The sequence below is a fragment of the Doryrhamphus excisus genome, linkage group LG2 (genome assembly GCF_037039965.1).
Source record: "Doryrhamphus excisus strain RoL-2023G ecotype Guam linkage group LG2, RoL_Dexc_Guam_v1.1, whole genome shotgun sequence".
NCBI lineage: Eukaryota > Metazoa > Chordata > Actinopteri > Syngnathiformes > Syngnathidae > Doryrhamphus > Doryrhamphus excisus.
In genome coordinates, this window is record NC_136358.1 from 10,508,730 (window position 1) to 10,533,255 (window position 24,526).

The 24,526-nt window shown below is 41.9% G+C and overlaps 2 protein-coding genes across 2 annotated transcripts in view; both read left to right on the forward strand.

Moving 5' to 3' along the window:
• Positions 1-182: 182 nt before the first annotated feature.
• LOC131126088 (guanine nucleotide-binding protein subunit alpha-13-like) lies at positions 183-23,620 on the forward strand. Its single transcript, XM_058068276.2, has 5 exons — positions 183-917; positions 14,440-14,666; positions 16,419-16,469; positions 17,192-17,392; positions 22,456-23,620. Exons 1-5 carry the CDS (start codon positions 557-559, stop codon positions 22,825-22,827), a joined length of 1,212 nt encoding a protein of 403 aa, XP_057924259.1. The 5' UTR covers positions 183-556; the 3' UTR covers positions 22,828-23,620.
• iqcb1 (IQ motif containing B1) overlaps positions 7,290-24,526 on the forward strand; it is a 110,431-nt gene continuing 93,194 nt past the window's right edge. Inside the window, exon 1 of the mRNA XM_078797539.1 lies at positions 7,290-7,845. The gene's annotated coding sequence lies outside the window, so the exon portion shown is untranslated. The remainder of the gene's footprint in view (positions 7,846-24,526) is intronic.

The following is a 24,526-nucleotide window of genomic DNA, read 5'->3' on the forward strand; positions in this document are numbered from 1 at the left end:
TAGCTGTACAAAAAGGTGTACGTGTGGAATCTAACTATTCCAATCGGCTTGTTTAGAGTGTTTACCAAGACGCCTTGTTTCCTATGCTTGTGAACACAACACGGCTCAGCCCGAAAGGGCACGGACCAATGAGAAAGCTGCTTTCTTCTATTCAGGAAAAGTGTTACACAATAACCGCCTCCAACCGCTAGGAGGCGGCGTCCCATCATCAAATTGGATTTAAAGAGTTTAAAGTTTTGTTTAGTGGTCGTTTAAGGTCTTTATGTCACATCGAGCCTGTAGTAAAATATCCATTTTGTCACCGAAAAGTCCTGAAGTTGGGTTGTATGTCGTTATAGAGTTTGTAGCTACATACCCCGAGGCCGCCAATTGAAATACACGGAGTCGCTGTTAGCTACCTAAACGAGCGTTATACTTTAAAAGTAGTTTGCAAACTAGTCAACAATAAATGCATCGTTTTTACAAAGGTGAAGCTGTCTAAAGATAAGGTATTGACGGCGAGGAGCCGATCTAAGTGTGTCCACAGACAAATAGACGATAACAGTCTACTTCCTGAATGGAGGGAAGGGGCTTGGTCCCGTGCCTGCGCCCCGCGACCGCGCACCGAATTAGCATCGATGAAGTTGTCGCGAACATGGCGGATTTCCTGCCGACGCGGTCCGTGCTCAAAGTGTGCCTGCCCGTCTGCCTGCTCAGCAGCGGCGAGGTGGAGCAGGTCCGCCGATCCAAGGAGATCGACCGGCGGCTCTCCCGGGAGAAGACGTACGTCAAGCGGCTGGTGAAGATCCTGCTGCTGGGCGCGGGCGAGAGCGGCAAGTCGACGTTCCTCAAACAAATGCGGATCATCCACGGCCAGGACTTCGACCAACAAGCCCGGGAGGACTTCCGAGCCACCATTTACAGCAACGTTATCAAAGGTAGCATTTTCCCCATACAGCGACACAACACCCTGTTTTATTTGTCAGGAAAAGTTGTTTAGGAGAAGCACATAAAAATCCTGCATCTCGACACACCCAACACGGAGCCCCTTCCTTCTGTCTGTTCAAACTCCACTTTTATGTTCCGTTTCATGCTTTCTTTGTCTGGGATGGAAAAGTAACTTCAGCTTTGTCCACGAGCAGTGGCATAGAATGTGTTGCTGGGATGGAGTGCACGGTGAGGGTGATAAGGTGCCCAAAGTGTGGCCCGGGGGCTAAGTTTCACCAGGGGTGTTTACACTTGTAGTCTGGTACTACGGGCAAGACCAAAAATGTTTTCAAGACAGACACTTTGGTGGCCACTTGGTTAGCATCCACACTTGTCACTCTGTCAGCCGGTCGAATGATGGTCACAGTTGGAGGTGCTGTTGAACTATACTTTTTTGTCAACCACCAATACCACAACACGGCCACTGACAAAGAGACTGAAAACGAAGCGCTATGCGCTTATTTTGAAGGATAGTCATGAAAGTATGTTCCGTGTGTGGAGAATGTGCATAAGACAATCTACATTCAAAAATAAACGTTTTCTTGCGTTTCTTCAAACTGTAAAACATAAAAGCCTTAAAACACAACCTGGTGAAAATATACTCATCCATCCCGAGTCTCACACACAACCACATAAGGTAACCCTGCTAGCTTTCACTCAGGCTCTGGAAGAGGAGATTGTTCAGTGTTTATCATGAAATACTTCCACACACCAACGTTTCTTCTCCTCAACATGACAGCATTTCATCCATCTTATATATCCGCCACGTGTATCATTTCTACTGATATGTCATTTTCTTATCATTGGAAGAATCTATATGGGTATATAATATATATCACCCAACTCTTGTAGAATAGAATAGAATACAAATAGACATGTCTTAACACCAGGGAATTGGTGGATTTGTTTTTCCCTGATATTGTAAAGTCCAACATTACAGAAATCCTAGTGTTAATAAAAATAAGTTGAAATGAATCCATCCATTGTCTAGCGTAACACAGGCGGTCAGAGCCAATGCCAGCTTATTATTATTATCATTGGATAATTGGTAGGCGTTGAAGTCAACATTTAGTGTGTACCAAGTATTTAGTATTTTTGACGTGGGAAATGTATACGTGCTTGCTGACTGCGTCTAATGCTTCATGACAAACTGTGCTTGCCAGTGTGTCATTCCAACCGCATCTGTAGGATATCTTTTCTTGTTTACACAGTGAGACGGCGTGGTGGAAAACGGACATCTTATTTTATGTGTTCAGTGTGTGTTGAGAATGCCTGGAAGGCGAGTCGGTTGCAAGAATAAACGTGTTTCTCGTCTTTTTTTCACTCAAAACACAACACGGTGAAGATGTACTGAGCCCAAGTCGCTCACACAACCCCATTCGCATGCTGAACTAAGCTAACCCCGCTAGCTTTCATTCACGCTGCGTAAGAGGAGGTTCCGCCAACTTTTGCTGGTGGTTATCAGCATTTCAGCATGTTGGGAAGAGGCAGTTTTGTGTTTGTAATGATTGTGCCACGATTGAGCGTTCCATGGAGTAGATGCGTTTCGAACAGCATTTCATTCATATTATGTCAATTTCCACCCACTTTTAACAGGTTTTATAGGCCAATTCCGCAGAAATCATAGGACCCTACATGCTGTGGTACATGTGAGGCCCACTACGTCAATACAGTGTGCCGTGGCACGCAGTCAACTCTTTGGTTCCATTTGTCATTGATACCGGTGTCAGTCTTTTTCTTATAATTGGAAGAATCTTTGGCTATTGGGAGGCATTGGGAGCCAATGTGTGATAAAGATACAAGCTAGCCACAGTGGTGTGGTGAGATGTCACTGCAGCAGTAACGTAGTTCTTGGTTTTTGAGTTTAACAATGTTACACCTGTATTTTTTTCCCAAGTGCTCTGACCATTTTATATGGAGTTATGGTGTTTTTGTTTCACCCTTGGTCCCCACCATAGTTTGATTGAAGCATGGTAACTCTATAGCCACAAGCTGGAACAAATATTGATGGTAAATGGAGAAAGAGTATTTAGATTGGTAAAGTTAGATTCAAAGCCCTGGCAGATGGCTCTTGTAGCAAGAGCAAAGTTATTTGTATCTACTGTCGCTGTGTTTGACTTATCACGGATTACATGGCCTGCCAGAGACTGGAGCAGTGCAGGTATTGTTTTTATTGTCATATACAGTGCTACCTTGGCATAAGAGTGGCCCAACTAACCAGTGCTTTTCACATTTTTACATCTCTCTGATGATTTTTGCATTGAACTGCCAGCTAAATTGGAGTTCCAGCTGCTATTGACGGGCTGTCATTGTGATGACCGTGGTTGGTGTTGTGCTAGCGTTAGCCATTTAGCATGGAGCTACCACAATGATGCACATTAGGACTCTAATGTAATATATAATATATATGTATATATAATATGGAAAATACATTTGAATAAATCTATACATCTCTCTGGGCATCGAAGAACATAGATGATGCGTTCGATGATGTCAAAAAAGTAGGACAAATTGCAGCTTGCATCAAACGTTATTATTTATTATTATTATCCCACAAATCTGTGGGATTTCTAAGTAATAGTTACAGTATTATAATAAAATAATATTTACTGTAATATATTTAGGGCTGCAACGATTATTCGAATAATTCAAGTACCTCAATTACAAAAACGATTAGATTTTATTCATCTGCTTCGAAGAATTGCTTACGTGACGAATGCATGTATGTCACCCATGCAGAGGACGAAGAAGGAAGCGGGTGTTTCAAGTAGGGATCGACCGATAGGGATTTTTTTGGGCCAATGCCGATACCGTTTTTTTCCCATTACCCTTAGCCGATGGCCGATTTTGCTTGGGCCGATATTTGTGTCCGATGCTGCTTTTGCTGCTCAATTTACATGAAAAAATGACAATGATAACAAATATTCCAGGTCTCAAGTTGAAACAAATATTTATTGAAATGTAAACACTGAACACAGTAGGATTCAGCTTTCTTAAACACACATTTAAACGGCATTATCAACTTTAAAAGGAATAAATATTCAACCATGTGCAAAACCTTTCTGTTGTAGTTTAAGTTCACATCTGACATCGATGTGATGACTGCTCCTCTGCAGTGAGATGCAACCACCCCCCTCCCCCCCCGCCTCCACACACGCAAACACATGACACTGACACAATTTAATATAATATATACATATATATATATATATATATATATAAGACATTTCTCTCATCATTAAAGTTCGTCTTGTGCACGCTAAAGACCTCTGATTAGCAGACACGGCTGCCCCAAATCGTTCTGCGCTCTCTCCGAGAACACACACAACACTCATTTAACCTCAGCCCGGCTTTGGCTGAATGAAACTCCTACAAACACCATAGGACTGAATTGCCAACGTTGACATGAAAGCGGTGTTCGTTACAGCTGTACATATTAGCCTACAACTACCTTTAAAAGATGACTTTTAAAGATGAAGCATTCAGCAGCATTCCTGGTTTTCAGACCCACAAACTAAATTATATCTTCAAGCACGTATATTGCATGCACTTGCCGTTCATGATTCCTATTTCAAAGCAGGTGGCAATATTCCATCTAAGTTTAACTGTTAGCGGCTAATTAAAAATTGAAAGCGTACCCTTGTTGTGATTCACCACTCTTGCAGTGGCGGAGGGGTACCGTGACTGCATGTTTTGCAGGGTCCTCCGGCAACACAAAGCTGCTCGGCGGGTGCCTGTTTGTAAATCATGCGGAGGAAAAATACATCGGCGAACCCACACGCGTATCGGCCGATACTGAGTATATTCAAGTAAAGAATGCAAATATCGGCTCGATATATCGGCCGGCCGATGTATCAGTCCATCCTTAGTTTAAAGACGGCAGAAGATTGAAGAGGCAAGTAACAAGGCAAATGAAAGAGAAGGAAAATAACAAGTAAAAAAACAAACAGACAGAGAATATGGCTAAACACTGTGACGTGTATCCATTGGAACGCTGGACTTGCATCCCACAATAGCAGTCCCCTCCTGATTTGCTGTCTGCGATGTGCGGCAATAATGAAATGTCAGCACTTGCCCTTGTGGCTGATGGATAAAACAGCAACGCAGTAAGCTGCAACACCTTTCACCATTGCCACCTACGGTATTTGAAGCCGCTATCTTAGGGTGTGTGGAAAAGTTACTTGTTTGGTTGCTCCGGTTGTGCCATGAACTCTTTTTTTCAAGGACTTGTTTGTTCATTTATTATTGCATGAATAAATGACTAATGGTGTCATTGACTTGAGTTTTTATTGTGGTACTTTGAAGTCGGCTGTTTTTCAAGTGTCTCTTTTCATTGTACAGTATTTTTAATGGTTGCTAAACTGGATGCTAACTAGTAGTAGAACATGTACTGTCTATAATGCATGCTACGTCATCTGGTTGATCTCTCCAGATCCCTGGAATAGACTTTCCCAGGGAGGCTGAGGAGTGTGATTCCCCCTACAGTTGGAACACACCCTCCGGTCACCCTTCTTAAAGAGGGGGACCACCACCCAGTCAGCCGAAGTTCCGGATTCCCACGCAGTGTTGAAGAGACGTGTCAGAAAAGACAGTCCCTCAATATCCAGAGCCTTGAAGTATTCAGAGCACAACTCGGCCACGCCCGGAGCTCTGCCATTGAGGAGCATTTTGACCACCCCAGATACCTCAGCCACGGTGATGGAACTGTCCACATATGTATCCAGTGATGTTTTTTGGTCTAGAGACACTGAGGAAATGACAGGAAGCATAACTGAAGGTAGCAGAGATGAGGTTGCTGAGGTTCTCATTGGGAGTGACCAGGATGGATAGGATCAGGAAAGAGGACATCAGAGGGACAGTACATGTGAGAGGCCTTGGAGATAAAGTCAGAGAGGCCAGACTGAGATGGTTGGGACATGTCCAGAGGAGAGATAGAGAATATATTATATAGGTAGAAGGATGCTGTGTTTCGAGCTGCCAGGTAGAAGGCGTCGAGTAAGACCAAAGAGGAGGTTTATGGATGTTGTGAAGGAGGACATGAGGGTAATTGGTGTGAGAGAGAGACAGATGCAGAAGACGGGTTGGGTGAAGGCGGCTGATTTGCTATGGCGACCCCTGAAGGGAAAAGCGAAAGAGAAAGATGAAGACACTTAAGCCATGGTGATGGAACTGTCCATATGTGTCCTCTGACTCTGCTTCCTCTAAGGAAGGTCAGTGGGATTGAGACTAAACAGGTTGAAATGGCCATAAACACCTGCAAAGGTTGGTGAAACCTCTGAATGGAATATAGCGGGGTAAGCTTAGGTTAGCATGCTAATGTTGTGTGTGTGTGACTCGGGCTGGATGAGTATTTCTTCATTGCTTTAATGTAAGGAGGGTTTTACAATACCCCATGACCACGTGCAGGTTCTAAGTGAGGAGGAGACATTTTTTTCTTTTTTTTTGTCCTGTCCAGCCATTGGGCCAGATAGTAGATGAGACATTTTCAACACACAGAGAACTCACTACCTGCCTTCAAAATAAGAGCGCCGTTTGCCCTATGTCTGTGAACAAAGTGTGATAAAAAATATCTTCCATATGTAGGTGGAATGGCATGGGTGACTGCGTCTTCCACCGTCTTACCAGTACATACACGTGCTGTACAATTTCAGACAATTGCATTATATGGCTAAAACTTAAGCCATAGCCGTAGTGTTTTATACAGGACTCTGCTGAATTCAAATGTTATTATATGTACATGCACAATCACAGCTTCATCTCCACCCAAACCCTGTCTGCTATGTAAAGGATGCATCGTTGAGTAGTTGTAACAACACTAAAGCAGGGGTCATTTGTGGCACCATGTAGAAATGGAGTTCAGCCAAAACAACTGCAAAAACGGGAATGACTTGAACTGAATGGCATAATGTACACTTTTTACGACAAATGTTTATGACAAATTCAGTCACTTCATTGGTTCCAGACCCGACTGTGCTGAGTTGGATTCCACAAAGTAGGATTCGGTAATAATAAAAGTTTGAGAATGCTTACCACCTTCTAAATACATTTTTTTAATGAACTCATTTAATACCAAAAATGTATTTATGCATTTTATAAACCCAACAATGCCCAACAATGTAGTTTGCATAAAGGCAGCTGTTACATAGCCTACCATTCCAAGAAAAAGTATCCATGAAGGGACATTTTAACACATGCACACACAAAGGGTGTGGAAAATAATCAATATTAATCGATACATCAATGGACGTTCGCACGCAAGCAGCAGCGAGGAAGTTTCTATATTTAACCCACCCGCAACGTTTAAATCAGGTGCTCATTAAGTCGATCGTGATCTACCAGTTGATCGCGGAGGTGGTACTGGTCGATCGCGGCGTGACATTAAAAAAATATCATCCTAGCATCAATGCCGTCACTTGATTGATATACAGGGCAGCCATTCAGATGACAACTGAATGTTGCCCTTCGGGTGACCAATCAAATCAAACAACGTCTCTAAGTGCAGCAGAACTTACGATGTCAGCCTATCATCCATCCCCGTTACTTGATTGACATACAGGACAACCAGTCAGATGACAACTGAATTTTGACCTTTAGGTCACCGCTCATGTGTAAACAACGATGCAAAGTGCTAAGCTAGTCGGCGAATTGCGAGATTTTAAGCCCTCGCTAAAGTTTATGGTCACTAAAATGAGTGAAGGAGCTGGACCAAGTAAAAAGGCAAAAACATATCACTTCCATACGGAATGGCAGGTGGACCTTTTTTTTCACAATGTACATGAACATTTGGAAGTGTGCTTGAGGCTGGCTATCAGCAGCTACTGTCCGGACTATGCATCCCTGGCTGATTTAATTCAGTGCAAGTCATCAAAGTAAACTCAGGTAATTACAAAAAAATTTAATAGTTAATTATGTGTGTTTTGCAATATTGGCTCATTTGGTTATGTAAGGTACATCAACATACATTGTACGTACAAATAATCCTCAATACATTTGAAAATAAATAGATGTTTTGCATTTTTGTAGTGGGTAGATCATTTTGACTCGGTCATTTTAAAAGTAGCTCGCATGCTGAAAAAGTGTGAGCACCCCTGGTTTAAATGGTATGTTTGGAAACAATACGGATTCGCAAGGAACGGTGGAAAGCCCCACAAAATGTCCGTCATTTGCAAAGAATGCCGCATTAAGAAGCCGTACAACGGCAGCACGACAAACATGCAGACCCCCTTAAAAAGGGGACACCACAACAGGGACAAGTCTACTGCCACCTCCTTGTCTAGTTCCTCGTCGGACACGGGGGAAAACCAAGCAGATCAGGTCAGAACAAGTGGATCCTCCACTGAATTTCCTGAATTTTGAAACAATTTTGAAATGGCATGAGTTGTTTTCCACTTTCTGCTCCTCACTCCAGTATTAGCCTACCTCCTAGTGCATTCATATTAGCAGTATGGTTTACAGACAGGAATATAAACAGACATTGATTCCACTGTTGAAAGTGTCACTTTAACTTTGCTGTTGCTGCGTACTGTATTTTTTACAGCAGTAATTATTGTTTAATTGTTTTACTCCACCACTGAACCACTGCTATTGTAATTGCTTAGCTGATGTGAAAGTGTGAGGAAAGTTGTTTTTAAAAAGTTGTTGATGGCAAAAAGAATTTGCAAGAAGTGGTGCATAGTAAAAAAAAAAAAAAAAGACAAACAATAATTTAGTTGAATTTACTGCCAAGTGCCTAGAAGCAATAAAGCCAAATCTTTTGTCGGACCATACTGAATTACAGTTTTTTCCCATTTGCTTATTTGCATCATATCGCAAGAAATTGCTCTATATTGTATTGGATCTCATTAACTTGAACTAAATGATTATCGCGTCGTATCGCTAGAAAATTCCATGCATCGTATCGCTGACAGTGCATCGAGATGTGTATCGAATCGTCCTCAGTGGTAAGATTCAGTGTTTAGATTTCAATAAATATTTGTTTAAACTTGAGACCTGTAATATTTGTTATCATTATAATTTTGTCATATAAATTGAGGAAGCAAAAGCAGTATCGGCCACAAATATCGGCCCAAGCAAAATCGGCCATCGGCTAAGGGTGATGGGAAAAAAATCGGTATTGGCATCGGCCGGAAAAAAATCATATCGGTCAATCCCTAATGAAGACTGGCATAGTGGCGACCAAGATTCTATTCTTGCGGGGCATTGAGGGTGCCAAAGCACCTAATGTTAAATGTGGAATGTTAAATATGTGATGCAGGTAAAAGACAAGGTGGCTGGCTGCAGTTTACTTGCTCTGCTCCAGTATAAACAGTTGGCCTCCTTAACACAATTACTATCGCGCCATCCAGTGGTCGTAATTAGAACAGCAGTTACTTTTATTGAAAATACAGCTTATTTTATACTTTATTAAAACGTCTCGTGGCCCGGGTTAAACCCATCTGCAGGCCTGATCTGTTTGTTTGACACCCCAGGCCTAGTGTGTCTGTGGTTGCAGGAATGGGCACGGAACAAGCACTAACTCTGGATATTTAACCTTAATATAGCAGGGTAAGAGTTTTTAGTCCATATCGCTTAGCCCTACTAACAACATTTCTAGCTCAGAGTCATGAAAAACCATTGCTGGTCCCCTTTAAAGTAAGCATCAACGTTTTGTGTCATTACTGACGCCTCCTGGCCAGAATACTACATATTACTTTATTTTAATATTTTCAGACTAATAGTGTACCATGAAACTGCAATTAATCATTCATTCATTAATTTTAAAACATGATAGTGGAATATACACACCCGATGAAAATCCTAAGAGCAGTGTACAAATAGCTAGAATGTAACTTTAGCACTTCTGGATCTTAATGAGGTTTTAAGCAGAGTTACAATATGAAAAAAGTAAGAAAGGGAAGTGTGGAAAAAAGCACTGGGAAAAAAGTCATTTATTGAAAAGAACAATTAAAGTGAAATAGGCTGTTTATCAGCTGATCAAAAGTTGAAGTCCGTGGCTCCAAAAATGACCAAAAACTATCTAAAGCAAAAGAACAAAATGTCTGAGTAGGACTCAGTAATGAGTAGCTCCAGCGTTCTTGTTCACCACTTGAAACATGGCTTTGGGCTACTGGGAACATTGGTCTAAGTGGTGAAGATGACTTCACTATACATCAACTCTGGAACTGACAGCCATTTTTATAAACTTTTCATGCCATCCATCCCCAAATAACTAGACGTCAGGATGGCTGTATTAAGTTGGCCATTTATTGTAACAGCAGCATACAGTACTTCCTGTCTTAAACGCTGACTCTTGTCACTGCATGAATGTGTATATGTGTGTGTGTATATATATATATATATATATACAGTGAAGAAAATAAGTATTTGAACACCCTGCTATTTTGCTATTTCTCCCACTTAGAAATCATGGAGGGGTCTGAAATTTTCATCGTAGGTGCATGTCCACTGTGAGAGAGATAAACTAAAAAGAAAAATCCAGAAATCACAATGCATGATTTTTTAACAATTTATTTGTGTGATACAGCTGCAAATAAGTATTTGAACACCTGAGAAAATGAATGTTAATATTTGGTACAGTAGCCTTTGTTTGCTATTACAGAGGTCAAACGTTTCCTGTAGTTTTTCACCAGGTTTGCACACACTGCAGGAGGGATCTTGGCCCACTCCTCCACACAGATCTTCTCTAGATCAGTCAGGTTTCTGGGCTGTCGCTGAGAAACACGGAGTTTGAGCTCCCTCCAAAGATTTTCGATTGGGTTCAGGTCTGGAGACTGGCTGGGCCATGCTAGAACCTTGATATGCTTCTTACGGAGCCACTCCTTGGTTTTCCTGGCTGTGTGCTTCGGGTCGTTGTCGTGTTGGAAGACCCAGCCACGACCCATCTTCAATGCTCTGACAGAGGGAAGGAGGTTGTTCCCCAAAATCTCACAATACACGGCCCCGGTCATCCTCTCTTTAATGCAGTGCACTCGTCCTGTCCCATGTGCAGAAAAACACCCCCAAAGCATGATGCTACCACCCCCATGCTTCACAGTAGGGATGGTGTTCTTCGGATTGTACTCTTCATTCTTCTTCCTCCAAACACGCTTATTGGAATTATGACCAAAAAGTTCTATTTTGGTCTCATCTGACCATAAAACTTTCTCCCATGACTCCTCTGTATCATCCAAATGGTCATATGCAAACTTAAGACGGGCCTTGACATGTGCTGGTTTAAGCAGGGGAACCTTTCGTGCCATGCATGATTTCACATCATGACGTCTTAGTGTATTACCTACAGTAACCTTGGAAACGGTGGTCCCAGCTCTTTTCAGGTCATTGACCAAGTCCTGTCGTGTAGTTCTGGGCTGATTCCTCACCTTTCTTAGAATCATTGAGACCCCACGAGGTGATATCTTGCATGGGGCTCCACTCCGATTGAGATTGACCGTCATGTTTAGCTTCTTCCATTTTCTAATGATAGCTCCAACAGTGGACCTTTTTTCACCAAGCTGCTTGGTAATTGCTCCGTAGCCCTTTCCAGCCTTGTGGAGGTGTACAATTTTGTCTCTGGTGTCTTTGGACAGCTCTTTGGTCTTCGCCATGTTACAAGTTAAAGTCTTACTGATTGTATGGGGTGGACAGGTGTCTTTATGCAGCTAACGACCTCAAACAGGTGCATCTGATTCAGGATGATACATGGAGTGCAGGTGGACTTCTAATGGGCAGACTAACAGGTCTTTCAGGGTCAGAATTCTAGATGATACACAGGTGTTCAAATACTTATTTGCAGCTGTATCACACAAATAAATTGTTAAAAAATCATGCATTGTGATTTCTGGATTTTTCTTTTTAGTTTATCTCTCTCACAGTGGACATGCACCTACGATGAAAATTTCAGACCCCTCCATGATTTCTAAGTGGGAGAAATAGCAAAATAGCAGGGTGTTCAAATACTTATTTTCTTCACTGTATATATATATATTCATTTTCTACCGCTTATGGAGCCTATCCCAGGCGAGAGGTGGGGTACACCCTGGACTGGTGGCCAGCCAATCACAGGGCACATATAGACAAACAACCATTCACACTCGCATTCATAACTATGAACAATTTGGAGTGGCCAATTAACCTAGCATGTTTTTGGAATGTGGGAGGAAACCGGAGTACCCGGAGAAAACCCACGCATGCACAGGGAGAACATGCAAACTCCACAAAGAGATGGCCGACAGTTGACGGCTGACAGTTGTTGATAGTAGGCCTCTATGCCAAAATGTAGATCGTTCTTTGAAAATCATCTGCTTCATTTTAATTTTTTGTGAAATGCATGAAAATGTGATCCCAAACTCATGTATGTATATATGTGTATATATATATGTGTGTGTGTGTGTGTATGTGTGTATATATATGTGTATATATGTATATGTATATATGTGTATATATGTATATATATATGTATATGTGTGTGTGTATATGTATATACATAATGTATATACATACATAGTACATAAGACATTGTCGCGTAGGTTTGACCACAGCACCATGACATCAGTCTATTCCAGCATGGCCGTACAAGGCCTGTAGTTTGGACACACTGGTGTTCGAAACCGCATATTTACCTACTACTCATACTAACTCTTTGAGTATACAGTGTGTCTACACTGGCAGTTGCGAGAAGTTCCTGGATGCATACAGAAATATTGAGTATGTATCATCAGTTTACTACTCATACCGAAATTACCCAGGATACAACACGACGGGACGTCACCGTGGGGAAAAAAAAAAAAGTTGGCTGAACATGGGGATTCACCTTGCAGTATGGCCCTCTTGCAGCCATCTGTAAAGATTTTATTATAAATGTATTACACATTATTGTTCACTTTATTTATTTATTATTTATTCGTTTTAATAAACGCAATGACTTTGATGACTTTTGTGACTTTTGTGACTTTGTTTCTTTATGTAAAATTACCAAGCTGAGTAAAATTAGATTTTCCATCAATTTTTATGCTTGGCGGTATGTTATGTTAGCAATTTCTCATTGGATTTACATTTATTAAGACAGTTAAAAAAATAAATCTATCTTACATCTGATAAGCCCAAGTCGATAGCGACCATGATGTACCGAAGACGGTGGGCCAACAAGACTCTTCACCGGTAAGGCATCATGACTGGTCAAATTCCGTTAATGGGACAAGATCAGTCTAAAGCAGGGGTGGGCAAATATTTTGACTCGTGGGCCGCATTGAGTTAACAAAATTGTCCAGGGGGCCAGAACATGTATTTAACACACACATTTTCCTTGAATGATTTGTCTAATTGTAGCTGTATGTTCTCATGTGGCTTTTTTCAGGAGCACTTTAAACATCAAACTATGTCACTAAATTTTACATTTAAAAAAAAAATGACTAAATAAGACATGTTGCCAGTTTGTATGTTAAAAGTTGAAATACTGAAAAAGCAACTGGCGGGCCGGATTCAAACACTTGGTGGGCCGCATGTGGCCCCCGGGCCGTAGTTTGCCCACCCCTGGTCTAAAGAGTGGTGTCAAGCAGGATATATTGCATGTTGGTTCGCTTCTTGTTTTCAAAGTAAAAGCAGTGATTCGTCACTATGTTTTGGTTTTTTTTTTGTATGAAAAAAGTAAGGGGGTGTTTTATTTTGTGAAAATAACCGGAAGTGCGTTGCTCACTTGTCCGAACAAAATTGTAAATGGTTGGTATTTGGACAAATAAATGGCACACTCAGATATAAACGACCACTTTCCTGATTTAAATAATCGCCTGATTTAAAAAAAAATCTCTAAGTGATCTATTTAAAGAGTTTAGAGCTAAAGTGAAATCAGCTGTTGATTTTGGCTCGGGCAGGAGCGCAATGCCTTGTGGGTTATCATGTAGTACGCTGTTGTGTAAATGCTTTGTATGCTGTCTGATGGATTGGGTATGCAGTATGGAGTGTGGATAGTATATAGTAGTATGCGGTTTCGAACACAGCCACTGAGTGGCTACCAGCACGGCTCATTTCATTCACATGGTGTATTTCATGTCAGTAAATATGACAGTAGGGCCAATACTACAATACCTCATACATAACATTTCCTAGGAATTTGCTGTCTTGGCAATACACATACCAGCCATAATATTAGGAACATGCCAAGCAAAGACCTTTGATGGACATGATCACACAAAGTTTTTCTATATTATTGATCTGATTTCACCTGGTCATAGCTGTATTGATACCGTGTATTGTTATTGATTTCACCTGGTTATAGCTGTATTGATACAGTTTATTGTTATTGATTTCACCTGATCATAGCTATATTAATACAGTGTATTGTTATTGATTTCACCTGGTCATAGCTGCATTGATACTTAGAGGTTATCACATGGTTTGTCTGGTATCAGGCATAGCTATATTAGTATGCTGACTTTGCATGATGAATTGTTGGTCTAACTGTTATGTGAATGGTTCTTCCCTGTTCTTGTGCACCATCAGGCATACGTGTTTTGGTTGATGCCCGTGAGAAGCTGCACATCCCTTGGGGGGACCCGGGCCACCAGCAGTATGGGGACAAGCTGATGTCGTTTGACACGCGCTCCGCCAAGATGGTCCGTGGGCAGCTGGAGACGCCCATCTTCCTGCAGTACCTGACCGCCATCAAGGCCCTCTGGGCCGACTCTGGGATCCAGAACGCCTACGACCGCCGTCGCGAGTTTCAGCTGGTGGGTGGAAAGAACCAGAAGATAAGAGCTTGTCTCAAACCCAAATATTGCTGCTTTACAATCTCCTTGCTGTCATGTGATTCAGCCAGCTTCCTGTTTACTTCTTCCTCCTTGAGCTTAGAAGGGAACGCTGAGACACTCGTCATCACCCAGTCCTCGCTTCTTCTTGTGGTCATGTGACCCAGGCCTCACGCCGGTCGTCACTTCCTCATGTCTCTTTCACTGAGAAGGCACTTTTCCATGCTGCAGTTGCCAGTGCTGCTTTCTTACACAGAGCAGTCCAAGTGTGATCGCAGCTGGAATGTTGATCCGCCGCTAAACTGCTTTATGCTTTCTGACTAGCAGGGGGCGTGGCTTGTCTAACAGTCAAAGGCATGACCCTGTAGAAATATGACATTCACATATGTCTATATATAATAAAATATATATGTGTGTGTGTGTGTGTGTGTGTGTACACACAGTATACATCATGAGAGGAGCACTTGGTACATCAACAGGTCTGGAGGGAAACGATGTTGTGGTTTTTCCCATCTGATACCTCGGTTTGCATATGACTGACTGATACCAGAGCATATTGTCTTTGTTCTATTGTTATTATTATTATTGTTGTTATGGGTACTTGGGTAGATGGGTACTTTGTTGAACAGGTTAGTGCCAGCTGCCACCACAGCAAAAGAGCATTAGCAAAGGTGTGCTATGCTGATATTCTAGCTTCCCTAGCTGATGACATGAAAGCACAGACGTGGCCCATGGGTTGGACATGTCTGCAGATGGAAACCCCAGCAGCCCCATCCCTGCTAGTGCATCACAGTGGGAATGAGTAGTCTGTGTCCTGGCAGTGTGGCCATTACAAAGTGGCTGGTGACTTGGTTCATCGTGGGCAAAAAGCTAAGTCCTCTTCTTCTCTGGTGGCCTGTGAGTTTGCCGCGAGAACATTCTAACCCGCCTTTGCTATGATTTGACTGGAACATCTCCATCCAGCAGGCTGAGCTTAGCAAACCGGTTCAGCATCTGGCGTTCCTTTGCGTCCCAAACGCTCATGGGTTTGCATGACAAACACCCACACCTCCTGCTTGACTTCATGTTTACCTTCACATGCTATTAAGAATGCTGAGGGTGACATGTTGCGCTGACTTACATCATGCACTCCTTTCACTTTCACAGAAAAAGCTCAGAGATTGGTCTTGTCCCCCCGTAACGCCCCCACCCCCAAATGACTGACCAATCATGAATTTACTTAGCGCTCTCACTCAGCACCACCTGATAGCCGTGTGTCTCCTTTACCTTTATGCTGCCCCTCCCGTCCTTGTCTACCACACACACACACACACACACACACACACTGGTTATTCAGGTCAGATTGGGTTTGAAAAAGATGCATGCAGGAGGGGAAATGATGAATCATCAGTAGAATTGCTGTTGTTAGTGTTTGAAAGAAAGCAGCCAGTCGGCAGATGGATAAGAAGAGGTAAAATGCATCATTTCTGCAGTGAAAGTTTGCCTCAAAATTGCTATGTAAAAAAATGCAAAGGCCCGATGAGATGCTGTGATTGGCCGAACAGACACACAGATAAAGGAACGCATGGGAGTCTTGGCAGCCTCGTGTCGGGGCTTGCACTAATTGCCCCTGAGCAGCATCACAGCCTTCTAGAAAACACATACTAGTATCTCATTGTGCAACACAAAACGTTAGCATGCATGTAGCAGCACTCTCACAGCTAATGTGTCACCCTCTTGTTTGTCCCGTTACAGGGCGAGTCGGTCAAGTATTTCTTGGATAATCTGGATAAGCTTGGCGAGCCGGTAAGTTTTTTTTTTTGGGAGGGGGGGTAGAACTTGACTAGTACGTGCTTCCTCTCCTTATCGTAGCATGCTGGGACAGCAATGCTGCCCTGAGGAGCTCATGTAAATAACCACCCTGTGTGTGTGGGGTGGGGGGTTGACAGCATGTGTGTCGCCAAGAAGTGCTATTGTGTACTTTGTCCAATGTAAAGATGCCAAATATCACAATTGAACAATTGGGACAGGACACAGTTTGGAGATGGGAAGACCTGGGTTGGAATCTCATCACGCCCATCTCTGTGTAGAGTTTGCATGTTCTCCCCACTCGTGTGTGGGTTTTCTCCGGGTACTCCGGTTTCCTCCCCCATTCCAATAACAATGTTAGCTTCATTGGCCACTCCAAATTGTCCATAGGTATGAATGTGAGTGTGAATGGTTGTTTGTCTATATGTGCCCTGTGATTGGCTGTCCACCAGTCCAGGGTGTACCCCACCTCTTGCCCCAAGACAGCTGGGATAGGCCCCAGCATACCCACACCCTAGTGAGGATAAGTGGCAGTGGCAGAAAATGGATGGATTAACACAGGAGGACACCCACATTAGCAAACTTTACCATAGCTGTTTGATGCTCAAGTGCTAACATTACACTCACCTTTTAACAGCAACATGCTGTCATGCTAGCATGACTAATCATGATCACATGACCCTGCTAACAGGATAAAGGATTGTCTTTCTCTGTGCCAGAACTATCTGCCAAGTCAGCAAGACATCCTGCTGGCACGAAAGCCCACCAAGGGCATCCATGAGTACGACTTTGAGATCAAGAACGTGCCCTTCAAGATGGTGGACGTGGGGGGCCAGCGGTCGGAGCGGAGGCGCTGGTTCGAGTGCTTCGACTCGGTCACCTCCATTCTCTTCCTCGTCTCGTCCTCCGAGTACGACCAGGTATGTTCTTCCTTTATCACTATTTGACTGAATTTTCCTCGCCAAAGAAATGTCAACAATAGGCCTGTCAAAGTAATGCTGGGGTTAAGCGAGTGTACTTGTAAGCGCATGCTGTCTACATGCCAAAACGGGGGCGGATGCAAATAGCAGAGATGAGATCTTAAGAACACCGAACTGGACACCCTTGAAAATTATGAACAAAATGGGTGACAAAGGGCAGCTTTGGCAGAGGACAAGGTTCACTGGAAAAAGGCAGGACTTTGGCATACACTGTGGAGCTGGGGAGTGTGATCCCCTACAGCTGGAACACACCCGCAGATCACCCTTCTTGAAAAGGGGGACCAACACCCCAGTCTGCCAATCCAGAGGTACTGTTCCCGACTCAATGTTGAAAAGACCAGCCAGTACAAAGACTTCACACATTTCTACACATGTGGTTGGTACTGTACGGCTGATATACAATCCTACATCACTGCCACTTACACACACGCATACACCCATATTACACCCTCACTAGTTCACATTTGCACATCTATACACACACATCACCATAAGCTTAGCCATGGATGACCTCATTACAATTTGTCACTAGGAATGTCAGGGGAGTTGGTTCTAGAGAAAAAAGACAAAAGAATTGAACCATCTGAAGAACATCCAAGCAGACATTGTCTTATTGCAAGAGACTCGCATCTCCAAATCAGCTGCCCAGTTCCCGCACATATTTAGCAAGTTACAACTCCAAACAGAGAGGAGTAGCCATTTTAATTAACAGGAAGGTCCATTTTACACTCCACAACAATATTACAGACATAGAAGGTATATAATTATTCCCCATATAATAATATAACATATACAGTAAAGTCTCGTTATATCGATATTGTCGGGAGTCGGAAAAAAAATCGATATAACCGGACTGTCGATATATCCGATCCTGCGCCGAACTGCATTAAAAGTGGGCAATAATGCACTTGACAATGTTCTATACTATAGAACAATGTTGCAGGCATGTGTTTGGCCAGCTATGTGGGGCGGGTTGAGCATGACCTGTGAACCAGGAAGTGCGGGAATCGGTGTGTGTGCTGTGCTCTGGTGGTGGAAGTGTGAAAAATAAAGTTGACTGGAAGCAGCCGTTCGCCGCGTTCTTTTTTGGTATTGAAATCCTTAAGCAAAAATTGATTTAAGCTGCTTTTGTATCGATATAAGCAGACCAAATTGGCTGGCGGGAGATGAAAAGGGCATCGTAGTAACCGGATTATCATAATAACCGGGTATCGTACTAACGGAACTAATTATATCATAAAAGACTAGAAATTTGCAGGGAAATGAAAGTAGTATCGTAATAAGCAGTAATTCGTTATAACCGATATCGATATAACAAGACTTTACTGTAATAATAATTAACATATCTGTTGGCAACATTGCCAACATATACAGCCCTAATGTTGATGACCCCTCATTCTTTCACACATTTTTTTCTTCTCTCTCTGCACACCTGGATTCAGGCTTGATCTTGGGAGGGGACTTCAACTTAGTATTTAATCCAGGTATAGGCCTCGTCCAGCTGGGGGACATCGTGAGTCTCGATCAACAGCAATACTGAAGAAATATATGATTGATTTTAGTCTTTGTGATGCTTGGTGCTCTTATCACCCTACTCACGGGGAATATACGTACTTATTTCTTACCGGTGCACCACACTTACTCTCCAATTGACTACTTTTTAACAAGTAGCTCAATCTTATCAGACATATCAAATATTCACATACACCCTATCATCATTAGTGACCACGCCCCAGGCTTTTTATTTTTCACTAACCAGATCATAAGGACACCTACTAAATGCTTGGAGATTTAATACATCATTGCTTAAAGATCCAGACTTTCTAAAATACTTGGAGAGAGAGTGGACAATGTTTTTAAATTTTAATGACCAACCAGAAACCTCCGCTTGTGTTCTCTGGGAGACAGCAAAAATAGTAATGCACGGGAAAATTATTTCCTAGTCATCATACAAGAAAAAGAAAGAAAGATTATTGGAATTAGAATTGGAGAAGAAAATCAAACTCCTTGAAAACGCTTATGCAGACTCACAAAATACAATACCCTGAGTAACCTAAGAAAATTGGAATTAGATTTAAAAGTAATTGCTGATAAGAAAATTCAGTTCCAATTACAAATACTACATTTGGAGAAGTTCGAACATGCATTTACTAATGTTTACACATGTGAAGGGATTTCCAATACCAACTGTAGTAATACAAGTATGACAATGGTAGGCAACACCAGACACACAGTGAATACCAGCAATGGTAAAATGAACACCACAAGATAAGTAACAGTTAATCACCCACACAACAGAGCACAGTTAGACCTGAATGTCTCTGTATTGTAACCAGACATTCTGTTTGTGTAAACATTGGAAACGGCCAATGTCTTGACATTGCTTCTGTTCAAGTCCCAGACTATTCCACAGCTTAACCTCACAAACTGATAAGGGAAAACATCTCCTGGTGGAATTTGCCATTGGAATGATCAAATTCCCAAAACCTTGCAAATCATGAATATTAACAGGTAATGTATTGTGAAATACTTTAAACATAAACTTGGCTGCATATAATTTTACCAAATCACATATTTTTATAATTTTTTAATTGAGAAATAATGAATTTGTGTGATCAAGATACCCTACCTTATGAATTATTCGTAATGCCCTCGTTTGTTGATGAAATAGTGATTCTATTATTGTTTTGTGGTTATTGCCCCATACTTCCACACAGTAAGTTAGATAGGGACGAATTTAAGAACAGTACAAGGTATGGAGTGCACTGTAGTCAAGGACATACGTATTTAACGCCATTAATCATGGCAAGACTTGATATATAGACTTGAGATATATCGAAATTTTATTCGATATATGCTTTATGTTAACTCACGGTCTATTATTAATCCTAAAAATGTTATTTCTGCAACATTTTCAATTTGAATGCCATCTAATAGAACTTGTTTTTGTAATTCCAATTCATCATTTTCAAATACCATTACCTTGGTATTATTTAAATTAATCTGTTACCTTCCATCCATTTTTTAATTTTAATTAGTCCATTATTTACAGTATGAATAAGATCATCCAGACTCTCATTACAGTAAAATATATTTGTATCATTTGGAAACAATATACACTTTACCAATTGAGAAACATTGAAAATATCATTAATATATAAATTAAATAATTTGGGGCCCAATATTGACCCCAAATCAGGTGATAAACAGAAATAGATCTTCATGATACTCTACAGCAAATGTCAAATAAGAAAGCACCAGCACCGGACGAGTTCTCTGCTGAATTTTATAAAGCATTCTACTGATTACTAGCCCCAGTATTTTTACAATGGTTTTGGAAATAAAAGAAAATGCACACCACTCTTTGTCAGGTATTGCCATGAGAGTCAGTGCTAGTCGGTAAAACCTCCAATGGTTTCTGTTTCACAGCTCTACACAGATTACGCCAAACCATGCAAGCTTGGCAAACCTGTTGGTGTTTGACTTCTCTTGCATCTTTCTTTACACACCTTGCCTACCTCGCGGGACACGGCAGCATCTGGTAATAGTAATGGTTTAATTTCATTTGAACATGCATCAGATTACAACTTAGTGCATCACATAATCAGTTCACAGTTCCACATGTCCAAAAGGAGTAGGAAGAAGCAAAGCTTATTAAATCCTACCCCTCCACAATTGCAAAGTCGTCAGAGAACTTCTGCAGGTTGTTTTTTTTGCATGAAAGGTCTGCAGTGTAGACAGTGAAAAGGAACGGAGCCAGGACTGTTCCCTGCGGAGCCCCCGTACTGCAGACAACCGTGTTGGACACACAGTCCCGTGTCCTCACATACTGTGATGGTATGGTTGGTGAGGTAGTCCAGTGTCCCTCAGAAGTGCTGGCTGGATGGTGTTGAACGCACTGGAGAAATCAAAGAACCTGATTCTCACAGTGCTCTCAGGTTTCTCCAGGTGAGCGAGCGCTCTGTGCTGGAGGAAAGGAGCAATACAATAATAGTTTTAATATTGGCAACAAGTTGTCAATGATTCATATAAACTGCAGAAGCATGTACGCAAATTATGTTGTATTTGAATATAATTATTTGAATTATATTTGAATCTATTCAAGGAACCCTTCAAAGCAATCGCAATCTGGGAAACTTGGCTGAATGCAAATAAAGGCATGGACTTTGAATTGGAAGGCTACGAAAGTACGGAACTCCAACAATGCACAACGATGAGCAAATTCAAGAAAAAACACAAGCAGTTGATGTTTGCTAAATACAAGGATGAAGAGTCTTCATCAGCCGTATTGTGTCATATATCACTATTTTTAAGGTTATTATGGTAACTATTATGTCATTATGTGGTTACATCACCTTATACTTCAATATGTGTTAAAGAAAAAAATATATAAATTAACAAATAAATGATTTCATGAATGAAAATTATATCGGGAAGGCAGGAAGTGAAACAACTCCCCATTACAGTGTTAAGCATCGCCAAGAAAGCCATTCTCATTCATTGGAAATCCAAAAAGAAAGTGAACATAGCCCTTTACAAAAATCTCCTGTTAGGTCATATAGCAATTGAGAGAATATCTGCCCAATGCAAAGAACTGTCGGAATTTCAGTCGATATGGACACCAATAATGAATTTGTTAACCTAACTCTCGAAGGGCTGAGGGTGTCTGTCTCTGGCCCTGTTTGCTGGGGTGCCCCCTGCGGGTTCTGGTGGGGTAGGTGTGGTGGTGGTTGTCGTCCCGGGGTGGTGGGTAGGCATGGTGATATATATATTGGAAATACTGCAAGGATGACACTTATCTAATTGGCTTCTTTATTTTATCATGGAACATTCATGTCAACATCAACAACCTCTCAGTGGTAGAATGGTATGGTTGGAAAACTGTGATTAAGTGTAAATCGTTCTGAGTTAAATCAAGACAATGTGTGCGATTCATGGCAATCAAATATTTGAATGCACTGACGGCCTCATCTAACGCAGTCCTCCCTTGTGGTCTTCATCAGGTTCTGATGGAGGATCGTCAGACCAACCGTCTGTGCGAATCCCTCAATATCTTTGAGACCATCGTCAACAACCGCGTATTCGCCAACGTCTCCATCATCCTCTTCCTCAACAAGACGGACCTGCTGGAGGAGAAAGTGAAGAGCGTGGTACTCAAGGACTACTTTCCCGACTACACCGGGCCCGAGCACAGCCTGCCGGACATCCAGGCCTTCATGGTGGAGTGCTTCCGGGCCAAGCGGCGTGATGCTACCCAGAAGCCCCTGTACCACCACTTCACCACAGCAATCAACACGGAGAACATCAGGCTGGTGTTCCGGGACGTCAAGGACACCATTCTCCATGACAACCTCAAGCAGCTCATGCTCCAATGACCCCCATCACACTCGAGAAGAATCCAGTAGAACTTGTCTGCAGCTTTTGTATTAGTCTGTGCTCTCCTCCTTGTGAAGAGTTGCTAGTCCGAGTCTGGTAGGAGAACACTGCTTTGTGGCATCGACTGGACCAAATGCTGACGAGATATGTTGGACTTTTGGCGAGAGACGTCACTGTGGAGAACAACAAAATGGTCAGAAGGTTTCATCCGTGCCACGGAGCGGTCCATCTTCCAAGCACTGAAATCATGCAGATAACTGATTGGCTTGTGTTGCACTGCTTTGTGAATACATGAACACTCCCTCATCTCCTTCCGATAAGAACCAGCTTCTAAATAAAGCTATGATGGCTTTCCAGTGCCGTCTTAAAATCGCTCTTGAAATCCTGCATTTGTGCCAAAAGATGCAATGTTCCATTTTAAGGCCAACACTTCTCAGGGTTGAAGCAGCCATGACGTCATGGTGGATGAACAATGTCTGTTTCGGTGTCAACGTGAGTCATCCGGACAACCCAAACACCACATGCCTTCTGGGGGGCCACGTTAACGCCAAGTTGGTTTTCCCTCCAAAAGAAGCTCAGCTTTGTACATAGTGAAATCTTTCTGTAAATAATGTTCAGCTTTATTTCCACGTGTGTAAATTCTTGTAGAAATGGCGTCATGTTTTCACTCTGAATGTTACACAATCACTGCTTTTACTCCTAATGAAGATAATTTGTCTCTTTCAAATTCATTCATGTGTCAATTTTCATGCCACTCTAACTTTATCAATAAAACACAATTTTCTAAAGAAACATGCCTGTTTTTTTGTTTTTTTTACTTGGTTTTCATTTGTTTTCAGGGCTATAGAACAGGCTTTAAACGTACCAACAGGAAATAAGAGCGCGGATAAAAGTGGGAGTATATAATGTACTATTTACGAGGGCTGTCAAAGTTAACGCATTAATGACGCGTTAAGGTAAGTTTCCTTGAACGGTGGTCATTTTTTTTGACACGCGATTAACATGCACTCCTGTTTGAACCTCGGCCCCCACCGTAGTTTGCTTGAAGCACGGTAACTCTGTAGCCTCCAGCTCTAGCAAATATTGTTGGGAAATGGAGAAAGAAAAGAGTATTTAGATTGGTAAAGTTAGCTTCAAAGCCCTGGTAGATGGCTCTTGTAGCAAGACCAAAGTTATTTGTATCTACTGTCGCTGTGTTTGACTTATCACGGATTACATGGCCTGCCAGAGACTGGAACAGTGCAGGTATTGTTTTTATTGTCATATACCTGAAAATATATATATTTTTTTTTAATATGGTTTCTGTAGGACAAACATGACAAAACATTCTTAACGTTTTCCAATGCTGTAAAAATGTGTAAATATAACATTTCAACATTTCTGTCAATGAAGATATGCGTCATAGCCTGCGACACACGTTTCTATCAGCAGGGCGGGATGCCAGGCAGGTGGCTGTTGTAAACAAACCGGCGGCTGTGTGACGGGCCATGGGTCCCAAAGGGAAAAAGAGAAAAATAACTGAGGAGAACAGAGGATTAAACGTTTGTTGGACCGAATCATTTGCATTAATTGCATTCATCTTACATGGCCGATGTTGAGAAGCTGACCAGTCATGTCCGAAAACAGAAGTCACGTTAAACGGGTAAGAACACAATCCTATCATAGGCACATATTTAGTAACAAAGTGGCTGTTTTTAT